Below are 19,553 nucleotides of genomic sequence, written 5' to 3' on the forward strand. Positions count from 1 at the left end.
GGTTTCTTTTGGGTTAAATGTCCTGGTGTGCATTAGCAAACAGAAAATATGGTTCGCTTGGGGGAACCTTATGTTGCTTTTTCATTGGGATAATTTGTCAGTGAGTTTTATGGTATTGGGCGGGACTTAATCTGGCATCCTATTTTCTGAACCGGTATGAGACATGGTTTTTTTTTTTTTTTTTTATATCAAGTCATCTGAGTTCTGAACAGATTTTTCGATCATTCATTTTGTATGTGTGTGCAAAGCTTACGGTCCTGCTAACATAAAAGTGTTTGTATGTGTGTATTGTGCTCTGCTCTTAGAGGAATATGGGGTTGGGAGAGTATTTAGTTTGAATTTTAGTAGTCAAATGTTGAAGTGGTCACCCGTCTCAACAATGAAGAGTGTAAGCTGTTTACTACTGTGCTAAGGTATTTCAAAACACATGCATGTAAAGCTTGCCAGCTGTGCAAGCAGCGTCTCTTTCTCTGTACCTGCACAAAGCCTTGCAGCTTAATATGTGACTTGTTCCTGAAGATGGCTGGAGCTGTGGGAGGGCAGGGAGGCCCTGAGCTGCTGGGTGCGCGCTGCCGTGCCTGTGTGCTCTGAAACTGGGACCAGCCAGGAGTGGTTTTGTGAGAGCGAGCAAGTTGCTTAGTGCATGGAGCAAGAGAGCATCTCCAGATGAAGTGCAAAAGGGCAGCTTCCCCCCACACAGGGATTGCTCAGCATTTTTTCCTATTGCTTTTACAGGGGGGCTTGGACCTTTGATGCCCCTGTATTCGTTCCGTTTCCTCCCATTTATTTGTCAGGTCTTCCTGTTTTAAGTGGTACTGAAAGTGTGGGCCATCAATGAGTTAAACATCTCTCCTTTAGCTCAGATATTTATGGGTTGTAAGCTATGCATTTGAAATTCTGGCTATAATAATAACAAAATTCTGGCTATAATAATGATAAAAAAAGTCCTGTTGGTGTTGACAGAGCAGAGATTTTACCTTTTGTTTCCCTCCCCTGAAGGAGACCCCGTTCCTGTTCTTGTCCTGCTCTCCTTCTCTGACTTTTCTCATCTTGGTGCAGGGAGTCCCTGTTGCCCCCGTGCCGACAGAGCTGGACACAGCTCCCTCCCCCTGAGCCTTACAAATTCGGGGTAAGGGCTGGGGAAAGGTAAAGAAGGGAGGTGATGTCTGTACAGGTGAGATTTGAACCCCAGGTGGGACTTGACTTATTTGATCATCCTCCCCCTCTTCCCTCCTCAGCATATCTAAACATGGTGATTTGAAACCTTCAGAAATATAAAAATGAGACCTACTGTTTGTGCGCTGTCTGGATATCGGTTCAGTTCTTGCCTAGCTAAATAATACAGGTATGTGTGTAGGGGTTCTTGCTAACATGCTTTTAATTATCTGCATTTATGTAATTATTATTTGCAGTAGAAATTTCAGTTTCCTCTTCTATAGCTATAGCTATAGCAGCTTTACCAGCAAAAGGACTCTAACTTGGCCACTGTTTTTGTGAATTAATGGCAACGTTTGCTGTTTGCTTTTTATAGACGACAAAGGTACTTTTTTCAAAGCTATAGATAAAATGACAAAGGAAATTGTGAGAAAGCAAAAGGGAATTGACAAGAAAGCATGAGTAGAGTATTTGCAGCGTATAGCATGTATTTGTATTTATTGGTATGTGTGGATTTGTGTTTGATAGGGTCACTTACATCTGCCTTTCAGCCTTCAGTTGGAGTTAATTCAAACAGATAAAATTTGAATAGTCCTTATTTTTGTTTCCAGAACTAATTGGGGAGTTTCCATATTCTGGTGTGTGTGTATACTAACCACCACCACCTCCCGCCCAGGTTTTATTTAACGGGACTGAAGTCTGGCCTTTTTTGGTTTATAACTGAACATTTCAAAGAATGCCATTACAGTTTGTTCTGGACCTGGTAATATCTTACATTTTCAGCATCATCAACAACAGGTCTTTTTGTCTTCTACAAAACCAGCGTAAAATCATTACATAGTGCTCCTATAATATAATTAAAGTATATATGCATTCTTCAGTTGAAATATTTCTATTATATTACAATATATAATAGATATATATTATCAATATAATATAGACATATATATCTATTACAGATATATTATTTTCAGGTACTTTTTGTATGGATGATTAATACATATTTTAGTTTCTTTTCAATATTATTGGGCCTTGATTATCTTCTGCATTGCAGTATGTAGTTTGGTTTTGCGAAAGTCTAAGATAACTTTGAAGTAGCTTTTTTCCTCTTTGCCATATTGCTCTTTACAAGTCTTTTGCAACAATGTACAGATTAAAACTCAAATACCTTCAAAGTTAAACTAATTGACAGGTAAAAGAAGATAGAAATCTTTACTAGAAAGAAGTGACTTGCCTAAGATGAACAAGAAGCGACATTTTGGCAAACAACTCTTCTGTACTGTCATATGATCTTTGTGTATGTAATTTTAGAAGAAAAATGGGTAGGGTTGATGTCATCTAAGAGTTGCCTGTTCACTCTTAACTCTTCTTCATCAGCTTAATTACCCTGGGGTGTTACGAACCCTTGAGTTGCAGTACTGGCTGAACAGCCTTGGGTACCAGCTTCTGCTTTTGATCTGCATCATTCTCTATTGTGGAATAGGGGTGCAGAAATAACCATTTCATAGGGATTTTCATCATCTGTTTCATCGGCTTTGATGTGTATGTGTTAATGTCCCCTCTTCTGTGCAGTGCATAGTACATGTTGTATCCAATGTTCTCCTCTAAGCTCCATGAGGAATGGCTGGTCAGTGGCCTTAAGCCACGTGCTACCCATGGGCACTGTCGTGCTGGGAAGCAGAGCTGGGTCCCTACTGGGGTTGGGGTAACCCATCTCGGGGAAGACCCTCAAGGTGTTGCTCAAGATGAAAACCATCCTTATGGCTGTTTGCTAATCCCACCGCACATGTGGTCCTAAGTGGTGTCTAGGGAAGCTGGAGATGGGTCGTGCGACAGCAGACACTTCTGTGTGCTTGAATCAAATAGGGGTAATGTTAATCACCAGATACTAAATGCAGTTTTGGCTTGCTGTGAACAAGCAGTGTTGTAGTAGGGAAGGAAAGGGCAGACGTCTGCCCCTGGAAGAAAGGGCTCTAATCAGAGGCTGTGGGAGCCACCCTCGGCTACTCTCTGGGAAGTGTCTCTGGGATGCTGACAAGCTGCAGCTGGCTGGAGTGGTGCTCTGCAGAGCAACTCCTCTTTCTTCCTGTTCTGTTAGGCCGCCATAACATCTGCTCCTCACTATAAATACCTAGGTTTGTTTGTTTGTTTGTTTTTTAAATACCAACACTATAGAATTTTGTAGAACTTCCTCCTCCCCACCCCCCATAGTATCTGTGAAGATGTTCTGTTGTGCGGTGGAGACTTTTAAACTTTTGTTCCTTGGGGAATATTATTTTCTGTTTTTCACTGACTGCCATTTAACTTCAAGTTCTTGCTGAAAAATTCTTGAGGTGGGTCCTGACTATTCTTGCTGTTAGCTGCAAGGCTACACTCTGATCCTTGAAGAGGAGGCAGGGAAAGGTGATGATCATCCTGCCAGCATACTTGACAGCGGAGAAAGATGGTACTGCAGTCTTCCTTCACAGTGCTGCTGCACTAGGGAGAACGAAGGGAACTGGAGGTGACATGCACTTTATGTTTCTTTTTATACATTAAAAATAAATAAATTGTGAAATGGGGAGGCCCATGGATTCCTTAGCCTCAGCTGCTGGCTGCCCTCCTGTCGCTGCCCTGGCTTGGGCTCCCCGACAGCGTGTCCCCAGCCTTGTGGTGGTGACAGAATCAAGTCATCCCTCAAATCTGGGGGCCACTGTGGCATGCGCGCAGCAGCTAGCACAGTCCTGCTCTGCAAATGTTTCTGTTTGTCCAAATCTGGTAGTGCACAATGTGCCCCCCATGTTCTCCTGCTGCGCTCTTGATTGTCATCAGCTATTTTATGCCACGTCACTCTTTTTCTAACCTGTGCCCTGCTCGGATGCTGACTTTGAATGGTTTCAGCCTTATAGAAGCAATTTTCTGTCTCCTGGAAGCAGCTGTTAGAATAGGCTTTAGGATTTTAATTTTTGTGCTACGTTAATCATCAATATTCTCGAAACGGAAAACTAAATCATGTTGATGCTTGGAGAACTTGACGTGTTGCTGGGCCGTTTCCAGGGAGCTTAGAGCAGGCGGGTGCTGCTGCTGCTGCAGTCCTGCTGCTGCTGGCTGTTCAGTCCAACAAGGATCTTCTCTTCAGTTCTCCTCTAACAGGAACCATCCTTCTTTTTTAATAAGATGATGGCTGCCATATGGCTTTCTTCTTTCCCTTCTTCCCTTCTTTTAATTTTGCATGTGCGTTTATGTAATAAAAGCATCAGGAAAACCATTTTCTGCACTATTATAACACTCTTATAGGTAAGTTTCTACGTGTTTTTGGGACAGTTTACTCACAGTTTAATGAATTAAGAAAATACTTTGTTGATATATGTAAGCTATACTCCTAGAGTTTCTGAAAGTTATTGTATTTGTGGGGTTGTTTTGATGTTTAGATTTTTTTCTTTTTTTTTTTCTTTTTGCAGAATGGTTAATGCATTTTAAGATGACTTTTAACTATGGAAATATGACACAACTTGGTTTTGCAAAATAGCACTATGCTTTTTTAACATATGACATATAATCTTATTTTAAAAGAATTTATACTGGAGAAGCATTTTTTTATATTGTAAGGTAGGTTCCACTTCTTTGTTAATCATTATGGTTTGATTATTTTGTTTGACGTGACTCATTTTTCCAAGGACTTTTATTGCAGCAATTACACACATACAACAGGAAGTCTAGAAGGAAGTGCAACATCAGATCGCTGAAGATTCTCTGCTGCTTTTACATCTGATTTTTATGTTTTGTGGTGTTAAAGTTAATGATTTCTTGCTGTGCCTGTTCTGTTTCGCATGCATAGTGTATATTGTGTCTGCTTTATCTCTGAGAATATTTTTCTGAACCCGCATGTGTCAACATAATTAGCAGGAAGCTTATCTTTGGTTTCGTAATTGAACACATGGTTGTACTTAAGTGCTTTCTAGTGCTGCTTCTTTTGTTGATCTAGGAAGTGACCTGTAGTAGCCATATAGAATAGTTATAATTATCAAGAGGTAGTGCAGCTCTTCTGCTACGTATTGTGACCATTTTATTGCCCAGTTGATTGGAGGTTAGCAAATGTGATGGCCATCTACAAGAAGGGCTAGAAGGATGACCTGGGGAACTACAGGCTTATCACCCTGACCTTGGTGCTGGGGAAGGTTATGGAGCAGATCATCCCAAGTGCCATCACATGGCACGTATGGGACAACCAGGGAATCAGGCCCAGTGAGCATGGGTTTATGAAAGGCAGGTCCTGCTTGACCAACCTGATCTCCTTCTATGACAAGGTGACCCGCTTAGTGGATGAGGGGAAGGCTGTGGATGTTGTCTACCTGGACTTTAATAAGACCTTTGATAGCTTTTCCCACAGCATTCTGGAGAAACTGGCTGCTCGTGGCTTGGATGGGCATACTCTTCGCTGGGTAAAAAACTGTCTGGATGGCTGGGCCCAAAGAGTTGTGATGAATGGAGTTAAATCCAGTTGGTGGGTGGTCGTGAGTGGTATTCCCCAGGGCTCAGTATTGGGGCCAGTTCTGTTTAATGTCTTTATCAATCATCTGGATGAGGGGATCGAGTGCACCCTCAGTAAGTTTGCAGATAACACAGAGTTGGGTGGCAGTGTTGACCTGCTGCAGGGTAGGAAGGCTCTACAGAAGGGTCTGGACAGGCTGGATCGATGGGCCGAGGCCAGCTGTATGAGGTTCAACAAGGCAAAGTGCTGGGTCTAGCACTTGGGTCACAACAACCCTATGCAACACTACAAGCTTGGGGAGGAGTGGCTGGAGAGCTGCCTGGCAGAAAAGGACCTGGGGGTGCTGGTTGACAGCCACCTGAACGTGAGCCAGCAGTGTGCCCAGGTGGCCAAGAAGGCCAATAGCATCTTGGCTTGCACCAGGAATAGTGTGGCCAGCGGGACCAGGGAAGTGATCGTCCCCCTGTACTCAGCACTGGTGAGGCTGCACCTCAAGTACTGTGTTCAGTTTTGGGCCCCTCACTACAAGAAGGACATCGAGGTGCTGGAGTGTGTCCAAAGAAGGGCAACGAGGCTGATGAAGGGTCTAGAGCACAAGTCTTACGAGGAGCGGCTAAGGAAGCTGAGGTTGTTTAGTTTGGAGAAGAGGAGGCTGAGGGGAGACTTTGTTGCTCTCTACAGCTACCTGAAAGGAGGTTGCAGCGAGATGGGGGTCAGTATCTTCTCCCAAGTAACAAGTGATAGGACAAGAGGAAATGGCCTCAAGTTGTGCCAGGGCAGGTTTAGATTGGATATTAGGAAAAACTTCTTTGCTGAAAGGGTGGTCAGGCATTGGAACAGGCTGCCCAGGGAAGTGGTTGAGTCTCCATCCCTGGAGGTATTCAAAAGACGGGTAGATGTGGTGCTTAGGGATATGGTTTAGTGGTGGACTTGGCAGTGCTAGGTTAATGGTTGGACTTGATGATCTTAAGGGTCTTTTCCAACCTTAACGATTCTATGATTCTATACGTGTTCTTCTGCAGTCATTTTGCATTTCTCTTTCTGTTCCTTTTTGAGTAAGCCTTAGAGAGGAGCTGCGTGTTGAGCAGTTCAGCTACTTTCTACCTACCAGAAAAAGCTCAGTTTTAGTTTTGAGTCAGTATTTATAGTCCTTCAGTAGGTCGTCATTCCTGTTTGTATGAAAACATTACTAAGACTGTGGGCGAGGGCAAACCAGATAGACTTGAGTTCTGGTTGCGTTCTCACTACATTGCCTCCTTGGACCATGGATGATATGCTGCTGCCTTCAGGACCTTGCCTTGCTCTGTGTGTGTAAGCTGATCTGCATGGTACCGTGCCATGCTGGACGCAGTCTGGAGGTGTTCTCCAAAACTCGTGGCTCAGACCGTGTGGCATGTGAGGCTGTGTTGGAGGACCTTAGAGGGCTGGCGAGAGGCAGCTCTGGCAGCAGAGGACAATGGGCTGCCCAGTGCTGTTCAAGGAGAGGGCTCCTGAGCGTGGCTCTTCTGCCTTGGAAAACGAAGCAGTTTTTTTTTAACTAGTCAGCTCTTATAAACCCTCTTCAGATGAATACTGATCAATGACTGCATTTGAGGGATGAGAAAAACAAAAGGTGAGTGCTTGAAGCCCAAATGATATCTTGTATAAAATGTTTAGGATTAGCTGTGTGCCTGTCAGATTGATAATGGATACATTTCTGCAGAAAATTGGCTAATTAATGATTTGGCTTGCCAGGCTAGATGGTTTACCTTGTGGTAACTGCTTTCTTGCATGTCCAGGAGCAGCAGTGGTAACTCTTCTTCCCTTTCAGTCATGGTGGAGAAGCCCTCCAGCCTTTCTGAGGCATTTTGAGATTCTGAGCCTTGTAGGCTCAGCTTTACTCTCCACGAGGGGCCCAGGTGCAGGAGGGCAGCACTGGTGTTGTGTCAGCACTGCCTTTGACTTTGGTGGATCACTGTTAGTGGCTGCATAGGAGGTTACTGGGAGGGTAAATTTGTCATCTTATCTCTGGAGGACAGAAGATGTGGGTCTTGGAAGTGGGCGGGCAGATGGTGGTCTGAAACCTTGGTTTGGAAAGCATAGAGATAATGTTGTGCTGCTGCCCTTTTGAAGAGCTCTTGGGGGGAGATTAGAAGAAGGCACTGAGCTGTTGTGTGCTGCCCGGTATGGCCAGCCTGTGGTCTGGTCCCCCTTTGCAAAAACCCGTCTCTCGGTTGTGGAGCTCCTGTCTGCCAACGTGGTGAAGTAGGTTCACTTCTCACCTCAAAGGGGAAAATACCTCCTGGAGGCATGGCTGCAGGCCTGATGCTGTGAGGGAGGAAAAAGTACTTAGTACAGTAGCAGAGCAGTCTGGGAGCCAGTTGGGTGCTGTCGAATATCCCTGTTCCTCTCTCCAAAACCTAGCAGCTTGCCTCTCCCTCTCTTCCTTTTCCTCCACTTCTTCCCTTCCTCCTTCTTGTCACGCCATCCTCAAAAAAGGTGTGTGAAAAGAGAAACCAGGTGCTCCCATCTTGGGAATGGATTTTCCTTTCCAAAGCCTTCTGAAAAAGGTGGATATGTAGCATTAGGCTATGTCATTGTGTAATCTCAAAAATCATAAATAAACAAATCTATTACTATTTTTTGAACCAAACAAACCCCAACCTTGAATGCAGCTAATGAAATAATTATCCCACTTGATTATCATTATTTGTCTAGCTGTCCTTGTTAAGGCAGTTATGCATACGTTCCAGATGAGAAAATATGTGTTAATTTGGTTTTACCATTGCTGTGTGCTAAAAAAAAAAACCCAAACCAACCTAGTTCAGTCTCTTAGTGTGTGTACGTTTTATGGAAATAGCCTGAAAGTAAAGAATTAATAACTTTAACTTAATATTTCTTTTACAAGACCAGATTGCAAGCCCTGTATTCTAAAGCTGGTATGTTGTGGAGCAGCTAATCGTAAGAAAGGTGAATAAGTATCAGATTACAGAATTTTTCTACATTAAAAATAGGACCACGTGTGCCTTTTGAATAATTCCGGATGGAAGGCTGCTGGTTTATAAGTCGTTGTTTTGGATTTAATTTCTTCAGAATTCTTTATTTTTTTTGTAAACAAGCCAAATCCATAGGTGTATTACAAGCAGAAGAAAATAATGTATTCGATTTGCTAGGTGTATAAATCTAAACTTTTCACCCATTTATTCTCCTCTCCTGCTCCCCAACATTTTGGTTGCATAGCTGAGCTATCAGGGATGTGTCAGGTTTAGATTGGTTGTATAGACCTTTATGTATATATCATTATGTAGTCCCTAAGTGATCACGTTTTACAGTATGATTATTTTTTAATATGGATTTTCAAGAAGCATATTGAGATGCTTATCGAGTGTGTTCCCAGAGTAAATATGAAAGGTAAATATTTAAGAAAGTTACAAACCTCTGAAAACAACACTATAATGGAAATTGTTCTGCAGCCTTGGCTCTGGCTGCCAACACTAGTGCACCCTGCACTTGCTTTTTGAAAGAAACATACTCTGAGAGCTTGACAGCTTATTCTCTCTGGTGATTCCCTTCCTAAAAAAAAAGATTACCTTGTATTTATCAGGTAATTTTAAAGACTCTTGTTACAAAAGAAACCTTAGAAATAGGCATAAGCTTGGTTCATGTTGTCAAAGGCAGTGGTTAGATATCCCATCTCAGTAATTGCAGCTGCACTTTCCTGGTAAGGTGAGAAAAATGCAGTTTTAGGTTATAGTTAATGAAGTCTTGATTGTTCCTGTATCTGAGGTCGCTTGGGTCTCCCTTGCTTCAGGAGTGGTTTGTAGTAATCCTCCAGTGCTCTTACCCTCCTGCCCTGGGCAACTTGATCATTCTTGATCCCTACGGGGGATGCCTGAATCATGTTTCAGGTCCTTATTAGTCCTTGTTTGCTTATTCTTTACGATAAGGCACTAGGATATCCCAAGGTCATTCAGGATGATCATTGCAGTTCTTACTATGAGTGTCTGTTTGTGTTTATCTTGTGTTTTTGTTTTTTTTTTTTAATATACTACTTCCTCACACAGTTTTAACAGTATTTTATAAGTCAGTATTGTAGGAAAGAATAACTGTACCCGTGTCAATAGATTCTTTATTTTTCATTTCACTCGGAGCATCACATGGGGTCCATGCGTGACCTATTAATAACATAGATGATGGGTTAGCATCAAAAGTGCCTGTTCTAAGTTGCTTTTTCATCGTCATCCTCCTTTATTTTATTTCTGCTGCCACAGTTAAATTTTTGGAGTTTAAGAAAGGCTATGTACTGTATTTACTTCATAGCAGAGGAAGGTATAGGATTTAGTCTTGGCCATGACAATTACCAACTCAGAATATCTGGAAAACTCATTTTCATGGCTGAGAACTTTATCCTTCTTTTACTCCTTCTTGGGGCTAAAAATATTGTTTATTGATTATTCAGGAGTTACGTGAAGTATAAAATAGGACTTTCATCACCTTGTGGCTTTTAAGCCTTTATAAACTTGCCTTGATGATTTTCAACTGGTTGTTCTTTGTATGCTTTGGTGAGGTATTAGCTGTTTGTGTCTGCAAAATGTGGGTTTTCTTTATGTAATATAAGAAAATAGAATTCTGTCATGTCCTTTTTACAATAAATATAAATGTGAATAAAATGTGAGCATTTTTTTAAAATCAGATCAATTTCAACCAATGTTACAAGTATGTGCGATAGAGAGGAAGCATCATATTTTATAACATCTTTGTGGAAAAAGTGCAACTTGAGTAAAATAGTTTCTGGAGTACAGAACCTACTGTACAGTGCTATTTCTGAAATACCTCTAGGAAGGAGGCCAGGATTAGAAGGAGAGCAAAATTTAGCAGTATGGAGGACTGGGATTGCTAACGGTAAGCATTTTCTCATGCTTGTGACTGTACCGTTTTTATGCAGCAGTCTTCTAAAACGTTCAGAAGAGGCATAATGTGATATGCCTTTTTAGGCCTAAGTACTTTTGTGGTCATCTTTATCTGTGGCTTAGACATTTTTTGGTTCAAATTCTATATTTTAAAGGTTTTTGTCACGTTTCTATGAAACTTTTGCCCTGGCCCTTCGACATCTCAGATGAAAACAGTTCTGTGCAGCTAGGTATTCCTGTTGACTGGCTTGTATCTCACTGGGTGTGTAAGTTTAAACATGTTCACAAGCCCTTGGGTATAAGGAGGAGGGTATTTCCATGCAGTTGTTTTGAGAAAGCAAGGAATAAATGAGCTTTTGCAATATTAGGCTTGTTTGCGAGGTCGCTGTTATAGGAACTCCCTCAGAAATGCTGCTTTGCAAATGAAATCCTACTTACTGTTCAATTCATTTTAAAATTAAAGATGACTTACTTTGTGAGCAGTTAACCTGGAAAACTTGCCATGACATGTAACGCTGTTTAACGCGTATGGTGCGGTGTTCTTTGCATGCGTTTTTTAATTTTTAAACAGCTGATGTAGCAGCAGTGAAACACCGTCTGGCCTTTTTTTAAGCTCTTGTGATCATTCCTCTGCATCAGGGTTTCAGGAAGACACTGTCACCACACCCACCAGCAGCTCCCTCTTCTCTGGGGACTCCTTTTCCTTGTATTTCCTGCGGTGTCTGAGTGATTCAACCGTTCAGAAGCATTTGTTTGACTCATTCTACAAGGCGACAGGATTTTGCTTGAGCATCGTAAGCCCTTGAGCAAAACCGTTGCAAGCTGACAAAACCTGCCGGAGTGTGCCCTTGCAAGCGATGGGAGGCTGGCAGGGTGGGTGTGTGTGCACCTAAGATCTTGGAGTAACTTATGATAGAAACTGTGTTTTGGAGCAGAAATGTGTGGATTGCTCAGTTATGTCAGCACCAATTTTCTGTGCAGAGCATAAGGAAGATGCTGTGGGGTAGGTGCATAGACGGCTGAAACAAAAAATGGCTGAACCAGTTACGTTCAGTCTTTCTACAGGAATTGCCTTTGGGTAGAAATCGGGCATGAAGAGCACAGGCCCATGTGGAAGTAATTTGTTGGAGCGATGAGAAATTAAAATTTGGACAAAGGAAAGCGGATGCTATGACGGGAGGTGCGATTGCCTCCCCCAGCATACCCTTCCACACAAACAAGCGGTGTTCCTTCAGGGAAAATGTGAGCTAGCAGAAGACAAAAGACAGCGTTATATCTCTAAGTAAACACTTAAACATTTAATTAATATACTACATTAATCTACATAAAACTGGAGATGTGTGGAGGAGAGGGTGCATGAGGAGCTATTACAAAGCATTGTCAATGCATTCCTAAAGGGAGATGGCAGAGGTGACTTATATTTACTTTAAGCAGTAAAGATTAATTGAAGAAATACCAAATACTATTACAAATATGAGATCCATGCTGTCCTCTCCTGCAGAGCAAAATTTGTTATGTAAGTGTGGATTTTTTTAATATGTAGTAATTTTTATGCTATGCAAATAGTGTGTAGTCTTACTTCTTTATAGTCTGGGTTGCCACAGGCGATTGCAATAACCAAAATGTGTTGGAAGATAAGGTGATGCATTGCATAAATATCTAGAGATTTGTTGAATGACAAAACTTTGTGATACAGTTAATTTCTTCATAGAGAAGTTCCTCTGGGTTACTCAAAAAACATGCTATGGCTTTTGACAGAGATATATTTATAAATAGGTAATATTTGGTCTGAAAAGCACCTTTTGATTACTTTGCTCTTTCTATATGGGTGTGTTTGAAATTTTTAGTTTGAGACCTCTGAAGAGGAAAATAGTAGGCATGTTCTTGATTCTGCAAAAAGTTGATGCACCCGAGTAAAATTGCTAACAGGAGTTGTTGTAACTGTTTAAAAATTACCTGTAGGCGGGTGTTCTCAGGTTAAAATCCTTAAATATATAGAAACATACTGTGAAATGTTTCAGGTTTTTGTTTCCCTAACTGGATTGGACAATGGTTTCTCCAACTTTTTTTGGTGGTCTAATCTGATTACTTTAATTGTCCAAATAAGAAATCTTGAGTGACATAAGGAGACCACTGGGGGACAAAGGAGTGCAACTGTACAATTAAGTATTCTTGATATTTTTAGTAGACACATGTAAACCTTTAATCTGTATAACCTTCCTAGTTTAATGAACCGCGATATCAATATTAGATGTGACTACATTGCTCTCTTCAAATGTCTAAGTGGTTATTCAGTTTTTCTGTTTTCTACATGGATTAACCAGATGTATCTATTTAAATCCTGAATTTCTGATGCCATGCTATCTTGAGTCATGAAATGTGTCTCGTTCACTCAGACTGCATTTTTGTAAATGACACTTGACAAGCCAGCAGACAGGAATTTAGAAACTGATAAGTGTTGGCATCTTCAGTTGCTGATCGAACTCTGCCAAACTTGCTCTCTTGAAGGGTTTTAGTGTTCTGAGTTGGTTTTTTTTTCCTCTCCCCTTACATCTGTTCGTATAGAGCTTATTCTTTGCTTGTTAGCTGATGTGCAGACATATGTTATTTGGGTTATTTTTGTGTTTAGTTCTTTGCAACCAGGGAGCTAGCAAAAACTGTTGGAATTAATGTGTATTTGCACATCGCTTACGTTATAGGTGTAGGTGGTTTTGCTTTGCATCAGTGTAATGCATGCTCGAAGTGTTAATTTGCAACTCGGCAAGACTGGTGAGGAGTTTAGCATTGAACATCTTTCCCATGTTTTTGACAGCATTCCTGCAGTACCTGTTCAACACACTCAAATGTACTTCTTTCATCAGATGTCTCAGAAGACTTAGCATTTTGGCCAGCAAAACAGGAAATCTTAATACTGAAAGAATTTTTCCCCTTTTCCCTTCTTTTTGTTTTGTTTTGGGTTTTTTTTTCCTTTTCCTTTTCTTACATGTATGCTCATATAAATTGAACCCAGCTCAGTAACTTTTTCTACAGCTCATGCAGAAACTCTTACAATAGAGGCTATGTTTTCCAAATGTAAGAATTGACATTCTTACTAATGGTTGAGTACCCTCTCTGCAACATGTCTCAACCTCCGTTTTTTTTTACTACAGACCTTTCACTGCATAAAGTCTCCAGTATTTTAACTTTTAAAGTTACTTTCATCCAAGTCTGGTCACCTCAGTCTCCTTGATTTGCTTGTGAGCTTCTTGTTTGCAAACGCCCACAACTTTAAGAAACGTGGAGTCAGTGAATATTTTTGTTGTAGTGCTGGACAGGCCTGTTTTCTTTTATCTCCCTCCCTTCTCCCCCCCCAGGCTGTCAGCATTTCCTATTCCAGAGAAAGGATAAGATTTAGACTCTGCAGTTAACAGAGCCCTATTAACCCCCTGAAATTCACAGTCCCCAAGTGAAAACAAAATTCTTCGAAATAGTTTTAAAATGAAAGTAGCATTTTCAATAGCGTAGATGCAGTGTGTCCTTGTAATTACAGGAAGTGGGACGATCAGTTTGTGTGTGTGTTTATACATATAAAAATACATAAAAGCTTCTTACTGGCTCTAATCTTGTCTTTAGGTTCTACTGATACCTAGATTTTTCACCAGTGTGGGTTCCTCTTACTTGTTTCACCTTGGTAGGAAGCCCAAATTACGGCCAGATTCCAGTCTTCGTAGTAGATTTCAGTTTGTCTCCTAAAGCTAACGTGGACTTCAGACACACAATATCTTAATAATATTTATTAGCAAAAACCAATAATTACTTCTATAGTCTATGTGTAGACTGGTTTCACATTCTTCAAAAAGGTGGTATACCTCCATCCCCTCCAAACTTAAACTATCAGACACTGAAACAATCAATCTCTTACCCTGTTCTCCTTAGCAGACTTTGTGTCCTGAGGACTGTCGACCAACATAAATCAAAGTTATCACAACAGACTTCACCGAAGTTTTTTCAACACACGCAACAAACGCACAGCAGGCCAGATCCACTCTCCTTGATGGGGTTTGTTGATTAACATCAGCTGGCCCAGCATGTCCAGTGCTCTCAATTCCCAAACGTAGCTGTACGGGCTCTGTGAGACACCAGGAGGACATTTATATTGGAGGAAAGTTTGTTTTATCAGCTGTGTTACAGAAAATCTATTTTCCCTGGGCTGTTTGTTACAGACTTTTTATTGTGACTTTGCCTAGCTATCAGATGCTTCTATTTAAACAAACAAGTTTTCTTCCCCAAGTTTTTCTCAAAAAGTGCCTCTGACTGAGACAAAATGTGTGATATGTAGGTATTTAGTAAGTGACATCAGGATTTGTTCAAACAGATTGATAAATCAGTCATTGAGTTGTGACTTTAAGAGTAGGATCTAGTGGGAGTGAAACAGCGGAGGGCATCTTAAAAAAGAAAATTTCCATTTTGTAACACTTATCTTTCATCCCAGCTGTTTGTTCCCCTTCAAGTCAAGTCCATAGTACCAGCAGCTGTGCTACCTGTGTCTGTTGCTCGAGGCTGAGCCACAAAAAGGTATGATCTGCTGTGTATAAGGTAGAAGTCTTTATGTACAGATACGTCAGAAAAACCTGTGTGCTTGCATTTCTGGATTTTTTTTTTTATTGCCCCTGCCCTTTCCCGTGAGTTTTGACCCAGCATTTTGGAGCATCTGCTGACAAGGGTATGTCAAAAGACTGTAGAGTAGATCTTCTATTCTTGCATTTTGGCTGGCAGCACAGTTTGGCTTGCTGGTATATTACATTTGTAATCTTATACCATGCATGCCCTCCTAGAATAGATCATAGAATCACTGAAAAATGTAGGTTGGAACCTCTGGAGGTCATCTGGTTCAACACCCCCCAGCCCCAGCAGCGCTGGTTTCAAAGACAGATCATGTTACTTGGAGTCTTGCTCCAGCTGAGTTTTGAATATCTCCAAGGATGGAAAGGCTACAACGCTGGGTACAAAGGAAAAAAAATGCTCATTGAGAGTGGTTAAGAGCTAAACCAGTTTGCTGAGTTGGAGTTTCCTGTGTTGCAACTTGTGATGGTTGCCTCCTGCATGCCTCTTCCCTGTGCGCCTCTGAAAACTGTTTGGCGTGCTCTTCTCTATAGCCCCTGCCCCCCAGGGTAGTGAAGAGTAGAGCTGGATCCCAGTTCACAGTCTCTCTGCTCATACATGATGTGCTGCAGCCTCTTTACCATCTTAACGGCCCCCCACTGGGCGCTCTCCAGCTGGTCAATCTCCACTATATTAGGGGACCCCAAACTGGACATGTGTCTAGCTGCCACCCAGAAGGGAATAATCATTTCTGCCAACCTGTTGGCTGTGCTTTTGCTCATACAGCCCAGTGTGTGGTCAGCCTTGGTTGCTGCAAGGGTACCCTGCTGACCCCTGTTCAGTTTGTCCACCTGGATCCTCAGCTCCTTTCTGCTGGTCACCCCAGCCCGCACTGCTGCGTGGGGTTATCCTGGCACTGCTGCAAGACTCTGTATTTGTCTTTGCTGAATATTGTGAGACTTCTGTCAATCCAGTCTTCCAATTTTCCCTGATGTTGGGGAGTGGCAGCCCTATGCCCCACCATTTTGGTCCTTCCCCAGTTTGGTGTCATCCACAAATAGGATGAGAGTGTGTCCATCCCATGGACCAGATGAAGCAGTATTGACCTTGGTACTGAACGTGAGGAACGCCACTTGAAATCAACTGCCAGTCGGACCATTAGACCAGGACCATTGACATTTGGACCAGAACCGTTAGACCACAATGACTGCATTTGAAGCTTGATGACTCAGCTAGTCTTTCACCCAACTTCTAAAAATGATCATGTATCCTCTTCTCTCACCCAATCCTTACATTTCAGAAATGCAAATTTAATAAACAGATTAGTGGAAAGCTGAACAGTGGAACAAGAATTGTTTGTATTGTAGACTTCTAAAAATGCATCATTGCTTTTAAGAAAGAATTGGGACTTGTTTGTGAAAAGGACAGAGTCCAGCAGATGAATGTTTGGTTTATTTATTTTTTTTTTTAACCAGTCTATATTCATGTTGAAAGTGGCACATTCAAAGTGATTTGAACTAGAAAGAAATTAAAGGGAGAATTGCAATTGTTTTGAGTTAATTTTTTTGGTACCAATTTACATTGTTTGAGCTTTATTGCACTGGTTGTGCGTGGAGGAAAAGCAATTGAGGAAGAGTGGTTTAACGGAAATACATGACAGTAAAACCACAAAGTATCAGGAGGGTTCAGCATACTGGAACTATTTTTAAATCATTTTTGCTTTAAAATTACTGAAGCTTTAAAGTTACCTTTATGTATGACTTTTTTCTTTTTTTTTTTTTTTTTTCTTTAAGATTTGGGACATTCTTTTCCAGAGGTGGTGGCAAATTATTGTTAGTCAGAATTTGTTTTGCAAATCATTCTTCACCTGAAAACGAGCTTGGGTTTGGTCTGGGTAACCCCAAGGTCTATGAGCGTGGCTGTCCTGAAACACTTGGGCTCACCCGCACGGTGAAATGCGGGGAGAAGCAGGGTTTGACTGAGGCATGGTGCGGGGGAATTGTTTTCCCGCACAGTGCGACAACCGTAGTGGGCGTTAGGAAGTCACAGCTGAACACCATGGAGCTGTGAACTTGATAGGGAGAAAACAGGCATGGGAGGACACGTTTCCAGCTCAGGAACAGCTGATGTCCGTGAGCTTCGTGGAGCATTTTCCCACCATAGGAATGTGAGGAGTGGAGTTGCAAATCGGGTAAAATGCTCTCTGGGCAGAGGCAGGGTTTCCAACGTTGCACAGCAGCTTAATGCTGGAAGACTTCAGTCCAACAGTCCTGTTTTAAGGGAAGACTTGTATGAAAGTCCTGTGTTGTGCTGATTGCAGGTATTTTATACATGCTCCGTTCCTGCTCTTCCTCCTTCACACCTCCCTCTGCATCCCTGTCCCCTCCTCGACAGGCTAACCCGTGCCCAACACATTGACAGGCACGTGTATTCAAACGAGTACCTTGCATTTCAAATATATACACATAGTTGTGCATAATTCAGGTAAATCTTGCCATCGTGCCTTAGTACATTCATTTTGTTAACCTTATGAGATCCATTATTACTTACACATTTTTTCCTTTTTTTTTTTGTTTGATTTGGACTTGGAAAAGCTTGCACAACAACAAAGGTGTATCTGAATGCCTTTTAACTAGGCCAAGCAGCTCTGATTGTCAAAAGATACACAAGTATGTTGACTTTGCAAGAGGACAAACATTTGGTAGATGAATTAGATGGATCTATGGAAAAATCTCTCCTCTGAGGCATCTGGATGAATGAACATTCATTTTCATTATGCCACAACTGACTTGTATTATCAAATTTAATGGTCAGAACATCATCAGCAAAAAAAAAAAAAAAAAAAAAAAAGGTGGCAGAGGTCAGAACTAGTGTTCTGGAAATGAGCAACATTGTATCAATACAATTTGTTTGCGGGTCATAATAAAACTGTGTACCACTTTCTCTCCAAATAGCTCAAATAGCTGCTTTTTTTTTTTTTTTTAAAAACAAACAAAAAAAACCCCTAAGAATTCTTGCAATGAATTTGGAAAAAAATCCAGGTATGAATTTATACAGCTGTGCATGGTAGTAGAGATATTGACTTGACAAATATAAAGGAGGCTGGAGATGCATTGACCTTTTCTTAAATACTCAAGTTTGCTGGAAGCACAGAATAAAATCATGATCTATCGCTTCAGGTGCCGGAGGTATAGATTGATGCCAGCAGGAGTACTTATAATAAAGAGAATGCCTTCAGTGTTGAATAAAAGCCTGTTCACTATACCTTGAGGAGCAGTCATTCTCCTAAAAATAATCCACTGTCAAATACAGGGAAAAAGTGAGAGCTATCAACTTGCAGCCTAATGGAAGATGTGTTGGTTTTGTTTTTTTGTTTTTTTTTTTTTTTTAAATTATTTCTTTTCATTGTTGACAGTGGAAAGTGAGTGGGTTTTTTGGTGGCTGTTGTTGGTGTGTGGGTGTGCCGTCCCCCCCCGCATGTTGCCTGAAGCTCATCTTGCTGTGGTTGAACGTGGAATTGGGCAGCAAGCTGTATCTGCTGGAAGGAGCTGCAAGTTCACCTTTAACTGCTGTTGCAGCAAGAGCGGACTTTGATGTTGGGGAAAATGGGGCAGAGTTTTGAGAGGGAAAAGCACATGTACAGTTGGGAATTTCCCTTATGATGCTGCAGGCAGGAATGGTTTATTCTCTTTTCACTATGTATAATCACTGGAGATCTTGGTCTTTGTAGTGACTTAGTCAAGATCATGTGCACTCTCCAAGCGTCTGACGCAAGCCAGTAACTGTAGTTTGGGGAAGACCACTAACTTTAAAGCGGTTCTGTTGATCATTGGGTACACGTGCACCTGGGTATAACCCTTGATTTGCAGTTAGAAAGGTGTTTAAAATATCTTGGTCTGTCAGTCTGACTGAAGTGTAAAAATCAAGTTAAGTTTGGAGAATATAATTGCTATTCTAATAATTACTAGTAATCTCGTAATTACTTTGCAGCTGCATCAGTTTGGGGAACACTCGTGTTGAGCTTTTGGTTCATTTTTCTTTTGTGCTAGTTTTTCTTTTGTGCTCTTAGAAATAAGCATAAAAAACACTTCTGATAAAAATCTAACCCTAATCTGTAAGTTTGTTGGATGGAGCTAGTGGGGTTGAGTACAGGCAGAGCAGTTTGACTGCGTGAAGCAACAGTGGCAATGGCAGCCAAAACTTGCAATTTTTCAGCATGCAGCTTTGTAAGAAATTCCAGAGGAAGAAACTTTATCAGGTTGCTCGTGGGGTTTTATACTTTTTTTTTTTTTAAGACAGAAATATAGTTAAGAGGGCACTGTTAGCTTGAGAGCATAGTTTTTTACTGACAGCATCACATTCATGCTAAATAGATGTCTTTAATCAAAACCCAATTTAGATGTGAAAATACACCTGTAGCTTGTGCATGTGATACTATGTAGAGCACGTTATCAGAT

At 41.3% G+C, this 19,553-nt stretch overlaps 1 protein-coding gene across 2 annotated transcripts in view; it reads left to right on the plus strand.

The window, feature by feature from the left end:
* The window catches only part of EML4 (EMAP like 4), a 167,695-nt gene that overhangs the window by 12,666 nt on the left and 135,476 nt on the right, over positions 1 to 19,553 (plus strand). The window contains exon 1 of one of the 2 annotated variants that reach the window (XM_087774919.1): positions 7,208 to 7,238. The exons of the other annotated variant lie outside the window; for it this stretch is intronic. Coding sequence (XP_087631045.1) covers positions 7,223 to 7,238 — 16 coding nt within the window. The 5' untranslated portion in view covers positions 7,208 to 7,222. Of the gene's footprint in view, positions 1 to 7,207; positions 7,239 to 19,553 lie in introns of those variants that run through there. 2 annotated transcript variants of the gene reach the window in all.

Source organism: Nipponia nippon, unplaced genomic scaffold (genome assembly GCF_047370975.1).
Source record: "Nipponia nippon isolate SJK-2023a ecotype South Korea unplaced genomic scaffold, ASM4737097v1 scaffold_4, whole genome shotgun sequence".
Taxonomy (NCBI): Eukaryota; Metazoa; Chordata; class Aves; order Pelecaniformes; family Threskiornithidae; genus Nipponia; species Nipponia nippon.